This window comes from Ascaphus truei, chromosome 4 (genome assembly GCF_040206685.1).
Source record: "Ascaphus truei isolate aAscTru1 chromosome 4, aAscTru1.hap1, whole genome shotgun sequence".
Taxonomy (NCBI): Eukaryota; Metazoa; Chordata; class Amphibia; order Anura; family Ascaphidae; genus Ascaphus; species Ascaphus truei.
Genome location: NC_134486.1, coordinates 295,118,515 through 295,139,201, shown reverse-complemented (window position 1 = coordinate 295,139,201; position 20,687 = coordinate 295,118,515). Strand labels below are relative to the sequence as shown.

Below are 20,687 nucleotides of genomic sequence, written 5' to 3'. Positions count from 1 at the left end.
GTCCCTTTAACGGTTCACTGACATACGTCATCCGCCGCTCCCCTCCAGGGAGGTTTATAAGGTCTGAACACTCCTCCCCTTGAGAAAGCGCGCGGTTGACGCGTGAAACGTACGTCGGGGAACGCGTGATGTCATTACGCTGACGTACACGCGGCTTGTGGAAGGAGACAAAGCAAGCCCTATACTCCTTACGGGGCTCCAGCTGCTGCTATACTCAGACGCAGGAGACTGCCGATCAGGTTGTATGTTATACGCATCACGGCAAGCTCCAGAGCACTCACGGGGCTCCAGCTGCTGCTACACTTAGACGCAGGAGATTGTTGATCGGGTTATGCGTGTATACTGTGCAGCGGGCTCCAGATCATTCACGGGGCTCCGGCTGCGGCTAGAATAGATGCAGGAGACTGCTAAGTAGGTTATACTTGAACGCATCATGGCCAGCTCCAGATTATTTGCGGGGCACCAGCAGCTGCTGCACTAGACGCAGGAGACTGCTCTACAGGTTATATGTGAACACATTGTGGGTTCTTTCATACCTATTCAACGTTGTCCCTTATTTATTTATCTTGGCATATTGGTTTACAGCCTTATATGTCTGTATGGGACTTTGTTTGCAGCTAAATACAGCTTTTGTCAGATTTACAGCTGGGTGTTTTCTAAACAGTACTTGTTCATGTTTTTGTTCCGTGACTCCACACATTTGGGGATTTTATCCATGCACTCAGGTGCATTTTTATTGTGTTTCGTCGTTTTTATTATATATGATTAAAGCATTTATTATTTTCTTTTGTATGTGATCTTTGGCGGTTACCCTATTTTGGGATTAGGTTATTTTGTGGCCTCCTACGGTGTGACATTGTACCTATTTTGTCACCAACCTTGAGTGCAATATTAGGGGGCTATATATAATCCTGGTTGATTATGTGTGTCTACTAAATATGTAGACGGTAACAAAAATAGTATCTTATTTGTTTAGATAGACCAATGTTTTTGACAAAAGATCCATACTGAGACCGAAACGTCGATAATTCATAAGTGGGTCATCCATTTCAACTTTATCCTGTATGCAAAGCAGACATGACAAGATTATGGTTGATAAGAAACAAGGGAACCTGAAAAAAAGAGAGCGAGAGCGAGGGAGATTTAAAAATCTGCGGTCCCAGTGCGTTCTGTGCACGCGCACCCGGCGAGGAGGCGGCGCGTGCACAGCGCTTCACCGCAGATCGCGGTCCTGGAAGAGGGAGAGTTTGCGATGGGAGGGGGCGTGGTGGGGGTTTTGCGGTGGCGTTGCCATGACCTCACGCGGCTGGTTCGCCCTCATTGGCTGAACCGTCGGCGAGGGCGTGGCCACACCGCCGTCTCAAGATACACATAAAAAAATTTTTGTGAGAAAACTTGCAGTACAGCGCAGCAGCTAAATGCACGCCGACACATGTATTGGGCCTGGATAGATTGGGGGTCGCTGCCTTAAGCAGCGTCCACAATGCAATTGAGCGCGACTTCAGTTAAAAGCAATCTGTACAGCCATGCTCACGCGGCGCGCGCACACATGCACGTACGCTCTCCCAAGCTAGGATCAAATTGATTTTGAAGCGTGCTGAAGGGTCACATGACCCATCAACAACCAATCACCGCCAGTCAATGCACACTGCCACACACACACACACACACACACAGAAATAGCCCTGATCCAGCCAATGACACGCCCCCCCTGCTCGCGCTTGCAAAATTATGCAGGACAGCCTGCGCTCATGCCTGGAAAGTTGGTGACGTCACCGCTCTCAAGCATGCTCAGCGGCATTAGCCTTAGTCCTGTCCAAGGTCCTGGTCTGGAGATTAGCAGGGACTCCACTCCGCTATTCTTGGAATAACAAAGAGCAACTTTTTCCTTTGCACACATTTTGTTTTATAAATATATATATATATATATATATATATATATATATATATATATATATATATATATATATATATATATAGTAACATCGCCGAAGAGATCAGTGTATCTCGAAAGCTCGCACAAATAAAAGCATTTCGTTAGCCACAGAACGGTATCATCTATTTATTTTTTATATATATATACATATATACATACATATATATATATATATATATATATATATATATACATATATACATATATATATACAGTGTTCGACAAACCTATACATTTACACGCCCCGGGCGAGTGGATTTAACATCGTGGCGAGCTCCTATTGGCCCAAGCAACACATGTGTGGTACTAGGAGGCGAGTAGATTTTTTGGTGATTTGTCGACCAATATATATATATATATATATATACATATACATATACATATACATATACATATACAGTGTTGACAAATCACCAAAAAATCTACTCGCCACACAAACAAATCTACTCGCCACCTAGTACGAAACGTGTGCTGCTTGGGCCAATATTTACTCGCCCAGGGGTTAAATCCACTCGCCCGGGGCGAGCAAATGTATAGGTTTGTCGAACACTGTATATATATCACCATTATTGGTACTGTACCTAATTTAAAAAAAATGAAACGTAAAAAAAAAATAATAATAAAGTGCGCGCAGGAGAAAGTTGCCTTTTGTAAAATATGATATACACAAACCAAGTTCTTCTATTCCTTTGTGGTATCTGAAGCAGACCAGCTCCTTTAGGGCAGATGTTTTGTGTTGGTTTTGATTAAAGATTAAAAATGTCTAAAAACTCTAAGCTAATCATCACATGAAAGGTGTAGCAAACAGCCCAGAATCCCTGGTGCTCACAGAAAATACACATAAGAATGAGCAATTGCTCTGAATCGTAATAAAAGCCTACAAAAGGTAAGTAACAATAGTATCTCCAATAAGGAACCCCGTATCGTCAGTATTGAATCATCAGGCTCTGCATAGCATGAATGCCTCCTTCCATATGACTCATGGCGAGCTGGCTGCAGTACTTCATTCAGGGACCCTTTGAAAACACTGCAACGCATTGCCAGAAATCATGCACAGGAACACCAAATCAAATAAAGTCTGTTAGTTTTTAATTATGAATCAAACCTTATGTTCTTACATTTTTGATAATCTGGTTTTGCGGTGCATTATTTACTGGAAGAGCATTGCAGTGTGTTTGCCAAGTATTCCTGAATATAAAGTGTGGCCCTGTTTTTCAATTCCAAAACATTTTTTTTTGAAGGGTTACCAGAGATACTGTGGTTTCTTCCATACTATAGGAGAAAATTATTTTACTCCTTTGATGTCCGAGGCTGCCAATGCATTGTAAAGGAATGTCTTCAGGCACCAAAGACGTTAACATACAACAATCAGCCCACAAATAAAACACAAATGTATAAACATCCATATGTGCAATATTAAGCCTTTAGTAGTCCGAGTGGCCAACTAGTTGATCATGACTAGCTGCCCACTTGTAACCAATGGGTCAACATATTATGTCCTTCAATGTTATTTATTTGTATTACCTATTCTAGGTTGGCTAGTCTCATCTTGCCCATGTATATATTGAAACCATTATTAAAGATGGTATAGAAGGTTTTACATGGCCAATTGCAGTCCTACTTATTACAGTTGCAATCTGAGTTTGTGTATGTCCATGCGCTTTAAATAGGAGATGTGTGAACATTTTGCATGAGGTTGCGAACCGTGCGAAAGAGTTATTTAAATAAATATACTTTGCATATCCTATTAGCATATATACCAGGTTTTCTCCTTTTTGTGCACAGGTGTCTCCACATGTTGTTTGAAGGTGTGCTTCAGGGAATGTAGTATTTGGGACTAGTAAAATTTGACTCTCTCTATTACCCCCATTTTTTCAGTGTCAGGAGGGGGAGAACACCAACTGTAGGTAAGACAGTTGTAACGCAAGTCATGTTAAGCTAATGCTAGGTGGTGCCAACTTAACATGCCGGTAAGGCAATTCTAATGAGATCAGCAGCGTTTCCAGTTCTCGGGATCAGCTCACCGGAATCAAATTTCAAACACTGGGAAATCGGAACAAAGTGCCATCAAAGTCAGGGGCAGGCAGAGTGGTGCGCACGCACTGTCACTAGTGTGGTAATCTGGTCCAGACCAGAGCACTCCTCGTCGGTACAGGGCTGGCCCGATGTGCGCATGGCTGCTTCGCTGCGCTGCTGCTGAGAAAAACAGGCTCCACGTGGGGTTGGAGACACGAAGGAGGACAACATCGAGAAGGTAGGGATCACCTACTCTTCAATTGTAGGTGAAAAAATAGGTGTAAAATCAGCGCTTATGCAAACAACAATAATAAACCTTAGATACAGTGTCCAATTGGTAGTCCTGGAGCTACCTTGAAAAGATTATTCTGGTATCTTCTACACAGAATCGGATTGAAGGCTGGAAATTATCTTTTCTGGCACTGAGGTGAGGTGAAGAAGATTGTACTTGAAATTTCTTCTCTGTTGAGCTGTGACCTCAGGAAAAGGAGAAAAAGAAAAGACAAAACATGCAGGGAACCTGCAATGGTGTATTACCCAAGGGATAACAAAATTATATAATGAAGGAGCAATTTATTACAATGTTAAAATAACAAGGTTAAAATAACCATGGATAACAATTAATGAACATACATATAATAATACACATAAATATAATAAAAATGAATGAATAATGGACAAGTGCCTAGGCACTATCTACACTCTTGCACTTCGGAACTTAGTCCAATAGTTCCTTTCTTTGCTCCGCCTGGTTAAAATTGAAAACCTACTCACCAAAAGTGAATAGGAAATAGGCACTTGGTTTATTGGTCTTTGCCGTTGATATCACCGCTCGCCTGGTGGTATATTCGTCTCTGCAGCCGGGGATCCGATTCAGCGTTCCTGACGAAGAGAGACATAATTTGTGCTTTCGAAACGCGTTGGAAGGTTTTTTGGCACCGTTGAGCCACCGTAGCAGAGGACCAATACTGGTGACGTCATCACGCCAGCGGATCGTGTGTATTCCAGGAAGCATTTCATGCAGGAACACTGAATCGGATCCCCGGCTGCAGAGACGAATATACCACCAGGCGAGCAGTGATATCAACGGCAAAGACCAATAAAACCAAGTGCCTATTTCCTATTCACTTTTGGTGAGTAGGTTTTCAATTTTAACCAGGCGGAGCAAAGAAAGGAACTATTGGACTAAGTTCCGAAGTGCAAGAGTGTGGATAGTGCCTAGGCACTTGTCCATTATTCATTCATTTTTATTATATTAATGTGTATTATTATATGTATGTTCATTAATTGTTATCCATGGTTATTTTAACCTTGTTATTTTAACATTGTAATAAATTGCTCCTTCATTATATAATTTTGTTATCCCTTGGGTAATACACCATTGCAGGTTCCCTGCAATGTTTTGTCTTTTCTTTTTCTCCTTTTCCTGAGGTCACAGCTCAACAGAAGAAATTTCAAGTACAATCTTCTTCGCCTCACCTCAGCGCCAGAAAAGATAATTTCCAGCCTACTCTTTAATTGTGCCTTTTTTTTCCCTTTGTCCCCTTACAACCTCCCTGTAACAGGGGAGTAATCCCTGTTCAAGTAATGTGCCTTTAATCTAGCAGTGTGGTGGTTAACTGCTGGTAGTCAATTAATAAACACCACCTGCCTGATTTACATTGCTTACAAAAGCCTGTCTGTTGAGACAGGAAGTGACTCCTTAGCTCACTTGTGAGCTGACCTTGGGAGATACCACATGTCTTGAGCTCTGCCAGAAGACACAGCAGAGCTGATTTCTCGACACAGGGAAAACTACTAAACCTGAAGCTGACACACCCTGAGTGAAGGGAGCTGAACAAGGAACTGAGAAGATTTTCCCTCCAAGAAACAGATAAGACTTTCATTCTTAAGAGACTTCTTATATCTGCTTATTTCATGCTATTTGTTTGGGGCTGGGAGAAATGCTTGACTAAGGGAGATGTGAATTATTGCATAGTGTTTCACTAGAAATAATCCCAAGTGAATAGAAGCTTTGTTCCCCCCCCCCCCCCCCGTGTTTGGATGGATTTCCTGATGAAAAGGAAAAGGCACAATAAAGCCTCATTATAATTTGACCTTATAAAAGTCTCTAATTGTGTACCTCTGTGAACGTCCGTCTACATATGGTGTCCGAAGTGAGATGAGAGGTGTCTTTGTAGTTAAAAAGGACCGAAGATTTTTTATGTGAAATTTTTTTATGCTTTTTGCCTACAAACAAGTCTGAGCAACTTAGAATTTTTTTTTTCTCATGCAGCAGAGATCAGAGTTAAAGGGATACACACACTGAAAACTTACAAAACCACAGATGGACTCTTTGCCCCAATCCCAAGAGGAGAGAGACTGCTGAAACAGCTAAAACCTTATTTGCCTATAACAAAGTGTAATATGGTCATTGAAATAGGGGTTTTGCCTTCCAGCCATAGTCAGGGTTCAAGAAGTGAGTCAGCCCTTAAAAAGGGATAGGTGTTTGTTGTTTTCAAAAGTTTCGCTGAAGCAGTGAATACAGATGGGGACCCACGAGTGGTACTGATTTTGCAAATAAAGGTTGCCACACCGCATAGGGCTACCAGCTGTGAATGGAGTATATGCAGAAAAGTGTGAAAAGGGGAATTTTTAGCAAACAAATGCCGAGTGTAAAATTGCCCTATAGGGGAAAAGGGATTTCTGAACTGTGTAAAAGGTTTTTCAAAGGCAATTGCTGAGTGTTGAGTCACCCTGCCGGGAATGAAAGAAATAGTCCACTGCAAAGAATGGTTTTTTTTCTGCAAGTAAAAAAATGTCTGCCTATATATATCTTGGGAGCAAAAACGGACACCCAAAGGGTAAAGTGTGAATGCCATAATACCCAAAGATGAGACTGAAAATTACTGAACTCAGAAAGAAAAACAAATTCTGTTGCTGAAGCGGAGAGATTGCACCAAGCAAGTAAATGGTGTAAAGCAAACAGAAGATTTTTCCTAGCAACTACACATTCAGCATACCTAATGAGAGATTACACCTAGCAAGAAAATGGTGTAAAGCAAATAGACGTTTTTACCTAGCAACTGCACATCTTGTATACCTTATTAGCGAAAATGCATGCACATGACTGCTGATATTGTAAAAAATTACCCAAGAAAGAAAAGTCTACAGAGATGCCTGTGAGAGCTACGACCTCTACAAGCAGGGTATGACCACCTGTAGGACTACCCCAATTGGGGGTTCTAGCAAATACAGTGGCAACAGCTGCAATAGCGCCTCCTGAGGTCAGGAAGAAAATTACACCTGATAGCCTAAAAATGGAGGACAAGATGCAGCGTTCCTGTAATGAACCCTACCCCACGGAAGAGTGGCCCTTCCAGTCCAATAAAGAGGAAGACTTCTCTTACGGGGAACCCGAACCGAGTCACACCCACAAAACACCCCAAGAATGGTGGGGGTGCCTGAACTCGGCACGAACAGAAAAGATCGCTCGCTTTGATGACGAATATGATCAGCAGGAGACAGAGCGGGAGCAGTGGATCACCGAATATTTCCGTCAGCTATTACAGTTGCAAGAAAAGCCGAGTGAATCCAGTGACGCTGCTAAAATTTCAAATAAAGGAGACCCCAGTATTCCTGATGGGACGGAGTCATCCAAAACAAAAAGGCGGAAAAAGAAAAAGAAAAGCGGTTCTTCACTTACCGTGGAAGGAACAGACACATCCGCAGATCCTGTGGAGAAAAAGGGGGACCAAGTTGCCCTGCAGCCTAGAGAAAATGGAGAATTCGTCCCGCGGTTAACCGAATATCCAGAGGGCCCAAGGCAGAAGTCGTGTACCCCAAAGAAGTGTCTGTCCGGTGCCAACAGTGAGGAACCCTCAACCAGTCATCCCAGGGAAGCGGAGCCGGAACCAGTGAGTGACGATCGCTTGACCAGCCCTGAAGACGCCCTGAAAATTGCCAGGCGTGACTGTGATCTACTTCGAGAACAATTGAAACTTGAGAGAGCAGATAATGCTGAGTTAGAGATGACGGTGCTCGCAATGTACTCTGAATCTGGGACAGAATTGGACGATCTCAAGACTGAGCTAGATACTGCAAATGCTACTATTTCCGCCATGGATGAAAAGCAGAGCCAATCTGATAAAATGGTTGCTACGCTAAAACGGAAGTATGAGGAGGCACTGAAGCAGATGAAAGTCTTCCAGCAACAGGTTCCCACTCTTCGCATAGAGCTGAATGCCTCGCAACAGGAGGTCAACAGTGTCCGGATAAAGGTGGACTATCTCAGAAAGGAGGTTCAGACACTCCGCAGAGCACTGGATGCCTCACATCATGAGACCAACAGCTGCCGCACAGACCTGGAAGTTTCCAGAAAGGAACTACACAGTCTCACTGAGGAGCTGGACATTGCTAAAGAAACTATTACCAATCTTAATACAAATCTCCAAGTCTCCCAGAAGGAGCTTCAGACCCTCAACCTAGAGAAGGATATCTCACGCCAGGAGACTGTCTCAAAGCAGAAGTGCGTAAATGGAAGGAGGACTGGAAAGAGGCCCTGAATAATACAGAGACTGAAAAAGGAGAACATTTAAGATTACAAAGAAAAAACGTAAAACTCAAAGAAGAAAATTTTAATTTGACAAACGACGTCAAGGAAAAAAATGAAAAGCTGGACGAGCTTAAAGAAATAAATAGACTTTTGGAAGGTGAGAAGTTTGAAGCAGAGCACCGACTGCAGAACCAACTGCAAAGTCTGCGTACGCACCTCGAGAAGGCAGAGGAGAAGCAGCGAACTCTGCAGGATGACAATCTGCAGGCTATTAAAGAAATTCAAGTGCTGCAGAAAAGTCTGATGACCCAGTATGTCCCCGCAAAGCAGCATGAGAAACTGAAGGCTACCCTGAGCATCACCAAAGCAACGCAAAAAGCCAAGCTTAGAACCCAGGTGACGCGGCACAAAAGGGAGCACAAAAAGGTCCAGAAACTGAAACAAGTAACTGTGGCCCAAGCAAAGAAGTTCATAGTGCTTCACAATGCAATACAAATGTGGAAGCAAGCTCAGAGAAAGCAAAGCATGCAGACAAATTCGCTGAGAAGAGACTTGCAAGACGCACTCAAAAAACAGGGATCTCTCGCGGATGAGATTACAGTCCTACAAGGACAAGTATTGACCCTGACTAAGCGTCAGTATCCCACAACATCAAAAACCCATGAAGACAAGGGTACAGTGAGAGCTGGGAATACCGCTCATCTAAAAGACAAGGTAGCACTAGCAAAACTTCAGCCACCCACCAGGCAACAAAAGAAGGTACACGTGCTGAATTAAAACCAGAAGAATCCTTAGCTGATGAAGCTGAAGAGATGGGACATTCTCTGGAAGTGGGTGTGGAATTGCAACTTAATCTAAAAGGGGCTGTTTTTAAACGCTCTGCAACTGCTGCCATACAGTATGCCTACAATAAGACGAGCACCCGACGCGAGGGAAATCTCATGACTGCGCACGTAGAAAAAAGACTATACTTGGAAAAGTCCTCCTCAAACGACTGAGGGGTGCTGATCTCAAGCACCTTCAGGAGGAGACACGAATAAACTGGAGAAAGGGCTCCAATCCCAGCAGGACTGAGGGTTCTCTTCCTCCATCCACTCTCATTCAAGTCACAGAGATATCTAGAATGAGAGTGGAAGGATGGGCTTTGGCCGTGGCAAGCCCGAGCTTCCCACAAACTGGGGAGGTATGTAACAGGGGAGTAATCCCTGTTCAAGTAATGTGCCTTTAATCTAGCAGTATGGTGGTTAACTGCTGGTAGTCAATTAATAAACACCACCTGCCTGATTTAGATTGCTTACAAAAGCCTTTCTGTTGAGACAGGAAGTGACTCCTTAGCTCACTTGTGAGCTGACCTTTAGAGACACCACATGTCTTGAGCTCTGCCAGAAGACACAGCAGAGCTGATTTCAAGACACAGGGAAAACTACTAAACCTGAAGCTGACACACCCTGAGTGAAGGGAGCTGAACAAGGAACTGAGAAGATTTTCCCTCCAAGAAACAGATAAGACTTTCATTCTTAAGAGACTTCTTATATCTGCTTATTTCATGCTATGTGTTTGGGGCTGGGAGAAATGCTTGACTAAGGGAGATGTGAATTATTGCATAGTGTTTCACTAGAAATACTCCCAAGTGAATAGAAGCTTTGTTCCCCCCCCCCCCTGTGTTTGGATGGATTTCCTGATGAAAAGGAAAAGGCACAATAAAGCCTTATTATAATTTCACCTTATAAAAGTCTCCAATTGTGTACCTCTGTGAACGTCCGTCTACACTCCCCATCACCATCATTTACTTATCCCCCTCGGGCCAATAGGAATCCGTGACATCATGCGGTACGGCTTCTTATTGGTCCGTATGACAAGGGGTTTACCGGCACGTCTAAGGCTGAGATTATACTGTGTGCGATGGCACTTGCACACACGGCAAGTACAAATTGCAAAGTCCCTTAGAGGCCGCCGCTAGTGCACGGTGGTGTGACCGCGTTTTGAAAAAACAAAAATATGGTCTTTTGAAGTAACGGCCGCGTCATGTGAGCAGTTCAGACAATCACGGCAAACCAATTCCGTGACCTCATAGCCATGCCTCCCCATCGCCTGAAACCATATGTGCAGAGATCGCTTGAGCACGCACTTTAAGCTCAGCCGTCACTGTTGCCACCAGCGAAAGTTATAATTTCATTTTCAGCGACTGTCGCCAGCGACGTCACAAAAGGGGGCGGGCCACGGTCTCTGATTGGTTTAGAGACTGTCACGTGGCGACTGTCTCTAAAAAAAATCAAATAGACCCGGCTTCAAAATTTTGGGTTGCAACATCGCTCCGTCGCGCTTACTATAAGCGCTTGCAATGGAGCCAATGTATTTGATTTGGAGCGACGTCGTGTTGCCGTCGCAAGGCACTATAAACGCAGCCTAAAACTGAGTCCCTGCTGGCGCTGAGCTCGCTTGGCGCGCTTACCTTCTATGTGAATCAGCACATCCCCTCTCCCGCTGTGCTCGCGAGCTTATGCGCGTGCACACGCTCTCCCAAGCGTTCTGCTTGGGGAGACAAGGGAGAGATACTTTCCTGCTGAGAGCAGGGTCACATGACCCTGCTCTGACAAATGGGAAGAGAGAGGGGGCGTGTTCTACTCTCCTGTCACACACACACACTGACACTGAATTCAACAGAGAGAAGTGGAAGGAGGGGGGGCAAATGGACAGAGGGGGGGGCAAACGGACAGAGGGGGGGCAAACGGACAGAGGGGGGGCAAACAGACAGAGGGGGGCAAACGGACAAAGGGGGGGCAAACGGACAAAGGGGGGCAATCGGAGTGCTGCTGTGTGGTGGGGGGGCAAACGGAGTGGTGTGGTGGGGGAGAAGGGAGAGAGAGAGAGAGAGAGAGAGAGAGAGAGAGAGAGAGAGAGAGAGAGAGAAATAGAGGGGGGGAGGGAGAGGGGGGAGAAAGGAGAGAGAGAGAGGGGTGGGCAAACGGACAGAGGGGGGGGCAAACGGACTGAGGGAGGCAAACGGACAGAGGAACGGACAGAGGGGGCAAACGGACAGAGGGGGTGGAAAACGGACAGAGGGGGGGTAAACGGACAGAGGGGGGGGGGCAAACGGAGTGCTGCTGTGTGGTGGGGGGGCAAACGGAGTGGTGTGGTGGGGGAGAAGGGAGAGAGAGAGGGGGAGAGAGAAATAGAGGGGGGGAGAAAGGAGAGAGAGGGGGGGAGAAGGGAGAGAGAGAGAGGGGGGAGAAAGGAGAGAGAGAGAGAGAGAGGGGGGGCGAGAAGGGAGAGAGAGAGGGGTGGGCAAACGGACAGAGGGGGGCAAACGGACACAGGGGGGGCAAACGGACAGAGGGGGGGCAAAGAAGGGAGAGAGAGAGAGGGGGGAGAAGGGAGCGGGGGGGAGAAGCGAGAGAGAGAAAGGGGGGGAGAAGGAAGAGAGAGAAAGGGGGGGGGGGGAGAAGGGAGAGAGAGAGAGAAAGGGGGGGAGAAGGGAGAGAGAGAGAGAGAGAGAGAGAGAGAGAGAGAGAGGGGAGAAGGGAGAGAGAGAGAGGGGGGAGAAGGGAGCGGGGGGGGAGAAGGGAGAGAGAGAAAGGGGGGGAGAAGGAAGAGAGAGAAAGGGGGGGAGAAGGGAGAGAGAGAAAGGGGGGGGGGAGAAGGGAGAGAGAGAAAGGGGGGGGGGGAGAAGGGAGAGAGAGAGAGAGAGGGGAGAAGGGAGAGAGAGAGGGGGGAGAAGGGGGAGAGAGAGAGGGGGGAGAAGGGAGAGAGAGAGAGGGGGGAGAAGGGAGAGAGAGAGAGAGAGAGAGAGAGAGAGAGAGAGATGGGGAGAGAGAGAGAGAGAGAGAGAGAGAGAGAGAGAGAGAGAGAGAGAGAGAGAGAGAGAGAGAGAGAGAGAGAGAAAGGGTGAGAGAGAGGAGAGAAAGCAGGGGGGGGAGAGAAAGCAAGGGGGAGAGAATGGGAATGCCCGTGAGAGAGAGGGGGGCCGGGAGAGATAGAGCGCAGGGGGGGGGGGGGGGGAGGAGAGAGCGCAGGGGGGGGAGGAGAGAGCGCAGGGGGGGGAGAGCACGCAGGTGGGGGCGGGAGAGAGAGCAATGGGGTGGAGAGAGAGAGAGCAAGGGGGGAGAGAGAGAGCAATGGGGGAGAGAGAGAGAGCAATGGGGGAGAGAGAGAGAGCGCAAGGGGGGGGGGGGGAGATATATATATATATATATATATATATATATATGAGAGATACACAGAAACACAGACAGCCCCTATACAGCCAATGACACACACCCTCCCATAATAGCCACGCCCCCCCCCCACCCACTCCTGCTCTAAAAATGTTGCAGGACAGCGATCGCTCATGCCTGAGAGCTGGTGACATCACCGCTCCCAAAGCATGAGCGAGCACAGCAGCAGCGGGGCCGCAGCCTTAGAGCGCGCTGGCGCTCAACACTCATTCTGCTTGGGGGCTTTGTGTCCTGCTGGTTGCGTGCGTACGGGAGCGTATCAGTGGGTGCGGCCATGACATCACAGAGCTGGTTCGCCCTCATGTGACGCACCAGAAACTAATTTCCTTGTCTCTGCAAGCTGCTGAGCGTCGTGCGCTCACGGTGGCCAAACACATTTTAGCAATGTGTTTGATCGTGCTAAGCGCGAGCGCCCGCTCAGCGTCAGCCTGGCCGCAGCCTAAGAAAGTAAGTATCTCAAGAAGCAGGGCTACCTGGAACCATAATGAATGGGATTAAGCTCGGGAGACCCCGTTTCAATCCCATTTTTTTTTTTTAAAGCTGCAGTTCAAGCTGCCATTTTTTCCATTCAATATGTGCATGAATACAATCTGCACTGACAAGTGATTAGCCAAGTTACCGATCGATCCATTCTCCTGTAATAGATCGCTGAAGATTCGCCTCGGGGGTTCTTTAAATAACCGTCAGTGCTGCAGAAGAGTACCCAAGATGCAAAGTTCTGTGTGGAAGATCATGTGAGCAGGCAGTCACTAGATACAATTAGTGCACTGCTACAGAGAGAGGGCAAAAGGGGTGTGCCAGAGCCTGTCTCGGAAGAGGAAGGGGATGTGAGTTTGTAAATGGTTGCTATAGAAACAAAAATGCTTCTTTATATTAGATTACATTAAACATTTCTTTAAAAAAAATTGTTTTTCTCCACCCCAAAAATGCTACAAATATTTTCTCAAAGTACAGAACTGATTTGTTTTTTTTTTAAACCACACATGTAGGATATTATTTGGACTGCAGCTTTAACACAAAAATAAATAAATAAAGAACGGGCCACTTGGATTGCTACATTAAATACTATGTACAGAAATCAAAAATTGCCAGGCTATATAAAATAAGGAGAAAGAACATAATGCAACAACGCAAAACATTAAATCAATATGATACTGAATGTGAATCATCCCACCTCACGTGATGTCAAGGATAAAACCTCCTTAGCTAGGCAATAGATCGTCAGATGTATAGGATAAATACTCCCAATACAGACATACCCCGGTTTAAGGACACTCGCTTTAAGTACACTCGCGAGTAAGGACATATCGCCCAATAGGCAAACGGCAGCTTGCGCATGCAACTGTCAGCATGTCCTGAACAGCAATATCTGCTCCGTGCCTGTACCGAAGCTGTGCGCAAGCGGGGAGACTATAGAGCTGTTACAAATGTGTTTATTTACATCAGTTATATGGACATATATGATTGCAGTACAGTACATGCATCGATAAGTGGGTAAAAAAGGGAGTGCTTCACTTTAAGTACATTTTCGCTTTACATACATGCTCTGGTCCCATTGCGTACGTTAATGTGAGGTATGCCTGTACAGGCATACCCCGCTTTAAGGACACTCACTTTAAGTACACTCGCGAGTAAGTACATATCGCCCAATAGGCAAACGGCAGCTCACGCATGCGCCTGTCAGCACGTCCTGAACAGAAATACTGGCTCCCTACCTGTACCGAAGCTGTGCGCAAGCGGAGAGACTATAGAGCCTGTTACAAATGTGTTATTTACATCAGTTAGGCACGTATATAACGATTGCAGGACAGTTCATGCATCGAGAAGTGGGAAAAAGGTAGTGCTTCACTTTAAGTACATTTTCGCTTTACATACATGCTCCGGTCCCATTGCGTACGTTAATGCGGGGTATGCCTGTATATAGAAATAGAAGAGAACAAAACTTAGTGCAAACATGCTTTATAGTATGTTTGAGCAAAGTTTAAAAAGTATCACACTCCAATTTTACTCCAATTTCGATCAGCCACATTCTACCTCCATAAACGAGCAGATAGAATTGGCCCCTTTCTTAAAATAATGTCTGGTTCCTACAGTGTACTAATATGACATGTTTTTTTTTTTTTAATTACCTCTATACGTTCATTAATATCCAATAGGTCATTCACTTTTGGTGCCAACACTGTCAGTTGTGATGGTCTTTTAGTCACTTGACAGTAATATGGATCAGATTCTGATATATGTTATATTGGGTCTTGCGAGCTTAGCTCTGACCCAATTATTGAATTAGTAGGCTGCGATGTTTCTATAAGCACATAGAGTTTATAACATCTCCTACTATGGTTCTTTTTACTATTAGGAATTGATGTACTGTATGATGTATTAATTTTGGAGTATTATATAAGCAATTTATTGTGCAAATGTATGAGTATATTGGTGTTCACATATAATTCACCCTTTATGACAATCTTTATTTGTCCATATGGTTTGCTTTTAATTAGGTTATGAGGTGTTTTTTATCCCCACCTACCTATAGGGGTCCTGCGAGTTTCACTCTGACCCTAAAGGGTTAACTATGACCAGCTGCGACAAATTATTATCTTCTGTTTTTGATATGAGTATTATTTATCTCGTCTTTTATATATTATATCATAATTTTAAATAATATGGACATAGGGTGTAATTGAAAGGTATTTAGAGTGTCACAGCCCTGATTAATTTGATTGTTTCAGTATGCTGTGATATGGTTAACATTAGGCTAATTAGTAGCCATTATAAATTGTGTTTGGCTATGTTTTTTATGTATACATATTTTTAATTTTTTTATTTTTCATTATGTATTCATTATTTTTATTTTCTGTACTTTGTTAGTGTACAAATTCATGTTGTAATGTTATGGTGTTCTTGATTGGATGGTTGATTGCCAATACCTAGACAAGGCTTTTCATTGGTTGATATGTGAACCATGGGAGGTTTATCTGCGCCCCCTTGAGAGCTGATGACCAACCCCTGATGAAGTGTCATGTGACACGAAACGCGTTGGTAACGTCATTACGCAGCAACGCACGGCCGTGACGACGGTCTGTTTGTGTTGCTGTTCGAGCCCAGCCTATAACGAGGAGTACACGGAAGTGCCTAAGGTCTGTTTTTCTTGTGCTATCTAGCTTTCCTAGCACCTCGTCCTTCCTGTTACAACTAGGGCTTGTGTACATGGGTGTTTACACCCCTTACTCCTAGGTGGCTAGGGCTCTGTTGCAATATATTAGTGTCATTTTAGACAGGTTTTATTATGTATTTCTGATATATGTATGTTTGTATGATGAACTATTTTCTTTGATATAAAATATATGTATTAATTTTGGCTTCTCTTGGTTTCATTTTCATGCGCTCCTATTTTTGTTTTTTTGTTTTACATTCTACCTCCATACTTAATACTCCTCTTTCCCCCCCCAATCACTTACTCTTTCCAACTTTCTCCCCCTTCTACCCTTCTTTTCCTATAACTCTTTTCTCCGCCTATCCTCTACCTATAATTAAAAACAAAAATTGGTGTTGTATTAACTGAGTGTTATGTATTAAAACTTTTACATTCACTACTATATGTATGAAAATATATGAAATGATATAAGTATTCCATATAAAATGAAATTGTTTCTGAGATATATATAGCTATATATATATATATATATATATATATATATTATACAATAATTTCTGTTTGTAAATACATTATCAATATATACACTGATATACTAGAAATCTGTATGTTTATAAAACCCTATTAAATAAAATGTAAAAAAAAAACACAATGTATCACACTCGTTTTCAGAGTGCGATAGTTATTAAACTTTGCTCAAACATACTATAAAGCATTTTTGCACTGTTTTGTTCTCTTCTACTTCTATATACAGTGTTGGGAGTATTTATCCCTATACATCTGACGATCTCTTAAAGATCTATTGCCTGGCTAAGGAGGTTTTATCCTCCACACGCTTGTATTGATGCAATGCCAGGTCACATCTGCGGCACGCAGTGGTTTGTGCGGTACAAGCTTGGTCTGGCAGCATGGTGCATACTAATGTACTCCACCACCAAATCAAAATGTCCTACAGCTACAGTCCTGGCTACATCCCTGGATATATTTATTATATATCACCATGATGAAATGGGGCTAGCATTTGCATGTCATTCACTTTAAGTTAGCTGGCCTCGCACACGGTTAGTAAGTGCAGGACAACACACAGAGAAGGAAATCACACACAGTCGCCTCTTTTTAAAACAGCTATTAAAATCGACTTATCTTTTTAGCATATTTGTTGACAGGGTAATTAGACCAGGAACAAACAGGAAAAGTAGGGTTTGGAGCAGGAAATCCGAAATGGAAATACTGGAGATAACGAACGGCTGTTTTTGCATATAATTCGCTATGTGGGTTGGCGTTAACCTCGGGGAACAGAATGTCTGATAACAATTTTGATAACATGACGTTGTGCCCTGACTTAAAGCTTTGTGGAGATGGTTCTGAATGGTATGGAAACCAGTGGTATGCCAGTAATGCAGAGCAATTGCAAACTCTTCAAACTGGTTCCATAGTTCGCTGGAGGTGGAATAATCTTTTTCTTTATTACTTGAAAGGTTTGGGAAGGAAAACAAGAGAGCAAAACAGTCCTCTTCAGTGCCATGGTTTATATTGTGCCGATCTGGACACTGCTTTCGATTTTTTGCCAAGTTTAAACCTATTATTTAATATAATAAGTAACCTAAATTATTTTAATGGCACCAGCTGGAATGCTCTGTTCTTTTAGTGTGTGTGTGAATGGCAGCAGCTATTTTAATTTGCCTGGGAAGCAAACGTCTTCAGAATGCAACTACGGAATTTAAAAAGACTGGGTTTGATCAGCACAGTAGCAAAAGGGCTTTATTAAAAAGTACTTTTTTTTTTAATGGCGTAGAGGGGGTCGCGTCTATAAAATGTTACAACATTGGAAGCTTAATGTTCATCGAGTTAACACAGGAGGCACATGGAGGGTTGCCACATTTACACATTTAAGTTTATATAATATGGGACGCTGACATCCAGTATGAAAGTGTAATGTCATAATGAGTAATGAATGATTTGCAAATGCTTCAAACTGAATGGTAACTCCCGCTACTTTATATTCTTTGGTGTTTTTTTTTATTTTCATCTCTGGGCTTGGCCAGGCAGGGAAAGACGCCCACTGAACTAACAATTAGCGGTGGGAGTCATGGTATTAGGAGATAACAAGGCAGTGTCCTAACTATTATTTTACTTATTTAGTGAGGCGCCATCTAAAATCTTAAAAGGTAACTATTACACTCAAGTACAAATTACGTTATTATGACTGATTTAATTGTAATAATTTAACGTTCAGGCATTTCACATACAGGCACTAAAATATGGGACAAATGTGTCCCAACAGACCTTTCTGGATAATGGGATAAGTCAATGGAAGAAGGGACAAGCTCGTATATACGGGACGTCTGGCAGCCTGTAGCCCAAGTAAATAAAACAATTTGTTCAACACATGATATCAATGGCAGGAACAAGGATAAACACAGAATGCAGTAGTGCTGGATAGTTCCATTCCTGCCCAGAGTTCTAAATCCTCCAAAGCTACTCACAGAGGCAGAACTTGTGAGTTTTGTGGGTCACTAGGACATGGTTAATACACATTATTATGCTTAACTAAAAAGCAGCATTTTGACTACTGTAATTTAATAACCTAAATTATTCTCCTTTGTAGACTACAGATACCAGTTATTTTTTCCCTAAAGTGATTAAATAGGAATTGGCAAACACATTATTGAATGGCAATAATTATATTTTGTAGGCTTGAAAGCAGTTGTTAGCAGGAGCGTGTATTGGTAATGCATCTGGCATTTATAGGATTGTTTGATTTTGCACATGTGGTCACACCAAGTTACACTGTAGGTATTAAATGTACTTCAATAAAAATGTCATACTGTACATCAACCCCACATTTTAACCTGCCTAAAACCTTTATTTGCAAATGTTTGCATTTTATTTTGGATTTGCAGACTGATCAGGCACAAAATAAGTTAGGGTGAGTAAAATAAATAAATAAAAAAATAAAAACAAACCAGTGGCACCCAACACGATAAGTATTATGTAACCATCTGTAATCCAAAACATAACAAAACCATGCATTAAAGTGATCAAAAGATTAAGAAATCTACCAACTAGGCTGAGCTGCCATCCTTTCCATATATTCTCTGGCCAGGTTCAGTGCTTCCGTATTGTCAGGATTCAAGACGCAGAACATTGCCAATGCCCCAAGGTTATTGCCATAAATTTCATTCCATCTGGCAGCAAACTCTTTTGGGTCCCAGGGTGGGAGGTACTCGTTGGGGTTGGACAGCATAATATGAACCGCCTCACTTATCCGAGATGCAATGTGTCGATGACTCCCCGCTGCCCTGATACGCAGCTCCTCCACATCGCCCTTTGAAAAGTAGAGCATGGGATAGCCATCGTATTTTGCGTTGAGGAATGGGATTTGTGCGTTTGTGTTCTTCTCTGTGCCATAGACCACAATGCAACAAAGCAGGTGTATGAAAAATACACTGGGGGCACCCCGAGTGTGAGTCCTCATCTTGACATCAGATCTTCAGACGGGCTCTGCCACACCATCTTTGATAGAGCCTAATGGAAAACACAAGGAGAAACAAAAACAAATATATCAGTATATCAAACACATGAATAGTACTAGCTACAGCAGCAGTCACACATAGTACCAAGTTGAAAGGCCATAAAACACTTTAACAAGTTTAACAAGTTAAAAATAAAAGACTAATGGCATCTAAATCATTAAAAAAATATATATATATTATTTTTTTTACCCTGTCAATGTTTGTAAAATAATATTTAGGGTATGCTTTGCTGCTCTCCACTATCATTGCACCTTTTCCTAACTGGCCAATTACAAATTCCCAGTTCAGAAGTACTGCTGTTACGGGAAACAAGAAAACATTTCCATGAGAAATTTTAAAATGCTTATACCATTCTCTTTATGGTTTCAATCATCAAGTTTTATTCTTCTAAACCCATCACTGACAGTTGTTCATTTTTCCCCAAGTGTGACTGCTTTCAAAGCGGCGTGGACAACTTATTTCTTCAAATAAAACCAGAGGACAACACGTATTTTTCACTACATTTAAAAGTTTTGAACAAGTGACTTTGTTTTTATTTGCAACAGGAACAGGGGGGGGGGGGAGGGGGAGAACATTTGTCAGGCTTGTTGGCTACACCTCAGCTGATAAAAATACCTCGCCCTACTGAGGTGACCAATCAGGAAATGTGATCTGATGAGAGAAATATAGGAGGCAGAGATATGACAGCAAAACGTACCCTAATTTTCATCTTATAATGTTCGCAATGATACATATTCTGGATCCAGGCTCACTTGTAGCATGTGAGAAAATTCATGTAGCTTAACTCATCCCCTTTTTAAAGCACACAAAGTCCTTCTATTTTCTTCAACTATATTGAGTGGGGTTAACAGAAATACAAAAGTACTTGCATGTAGTTTGTGGTAGGAAATGTCTCGTGAGGAGAAGTATCCTATTTGAGAGGTTGTGGCTTTGGTATCAGGGGAAGTGCTTCTCGGGGGGGGGGAGGTAAAAAGGAACCCCTTTCTAAGGGAGCAGTGGAAGATGTGTCTACTCACTTTGGATACTGTTGACAAGAGAGAGCACACTTTCCAGACAGGAACAAGCCAAGGGGCATAACAATATACAGAGAATGTCAGGGGGAGAGGGCTAAACCAATCTCAACTATGAGCATTGGGAGGTTGCCAGGGCAACCGACTAGTGGCATGTGGAAAAATTAATATTGTACAAACTATGTTGCAATTCACACAGCAGCACTGACTGCTTGAAAACAGGGAAACATTTATCTTTCCCTGGGGAGAGCTGGCAGCCTGAGAGCAGAAAAAAATACACCGAAAAT

At 43.3% G+C, this 20,687-nt stretch overlaps 1 protein-coding gene across 3 annotated transcripts in view; it reads right to left on the bottom strand.

The window, feature by feature from the left end:
• Positions 1-20,687, bottom strand: part of DSE (dermatan sulfate epimerase) — a 93,234-nt gene that overhangs the window by 37,529 nt on the left and 35,018 nt on the right. For 2 of the 3 annotated variants that reach the window (XM_075597667.1, XM_075597668.1), the window contains exon 2: positions 18,917-19,382. In XM_075597667.1, the coding sequence (XP_075453782.1) occupies positions 18,917-19,332 (416 nt within the window). In that variant the 5' untranslated portion in view covers positions 19,333-19,382. Of the gene's footprint in view, positions 1-18,916; positions 19,383-20,687 lie in introns of those variants that run through there. The other variant, XM_075597669.1, reaches the window with a different exon arrangement.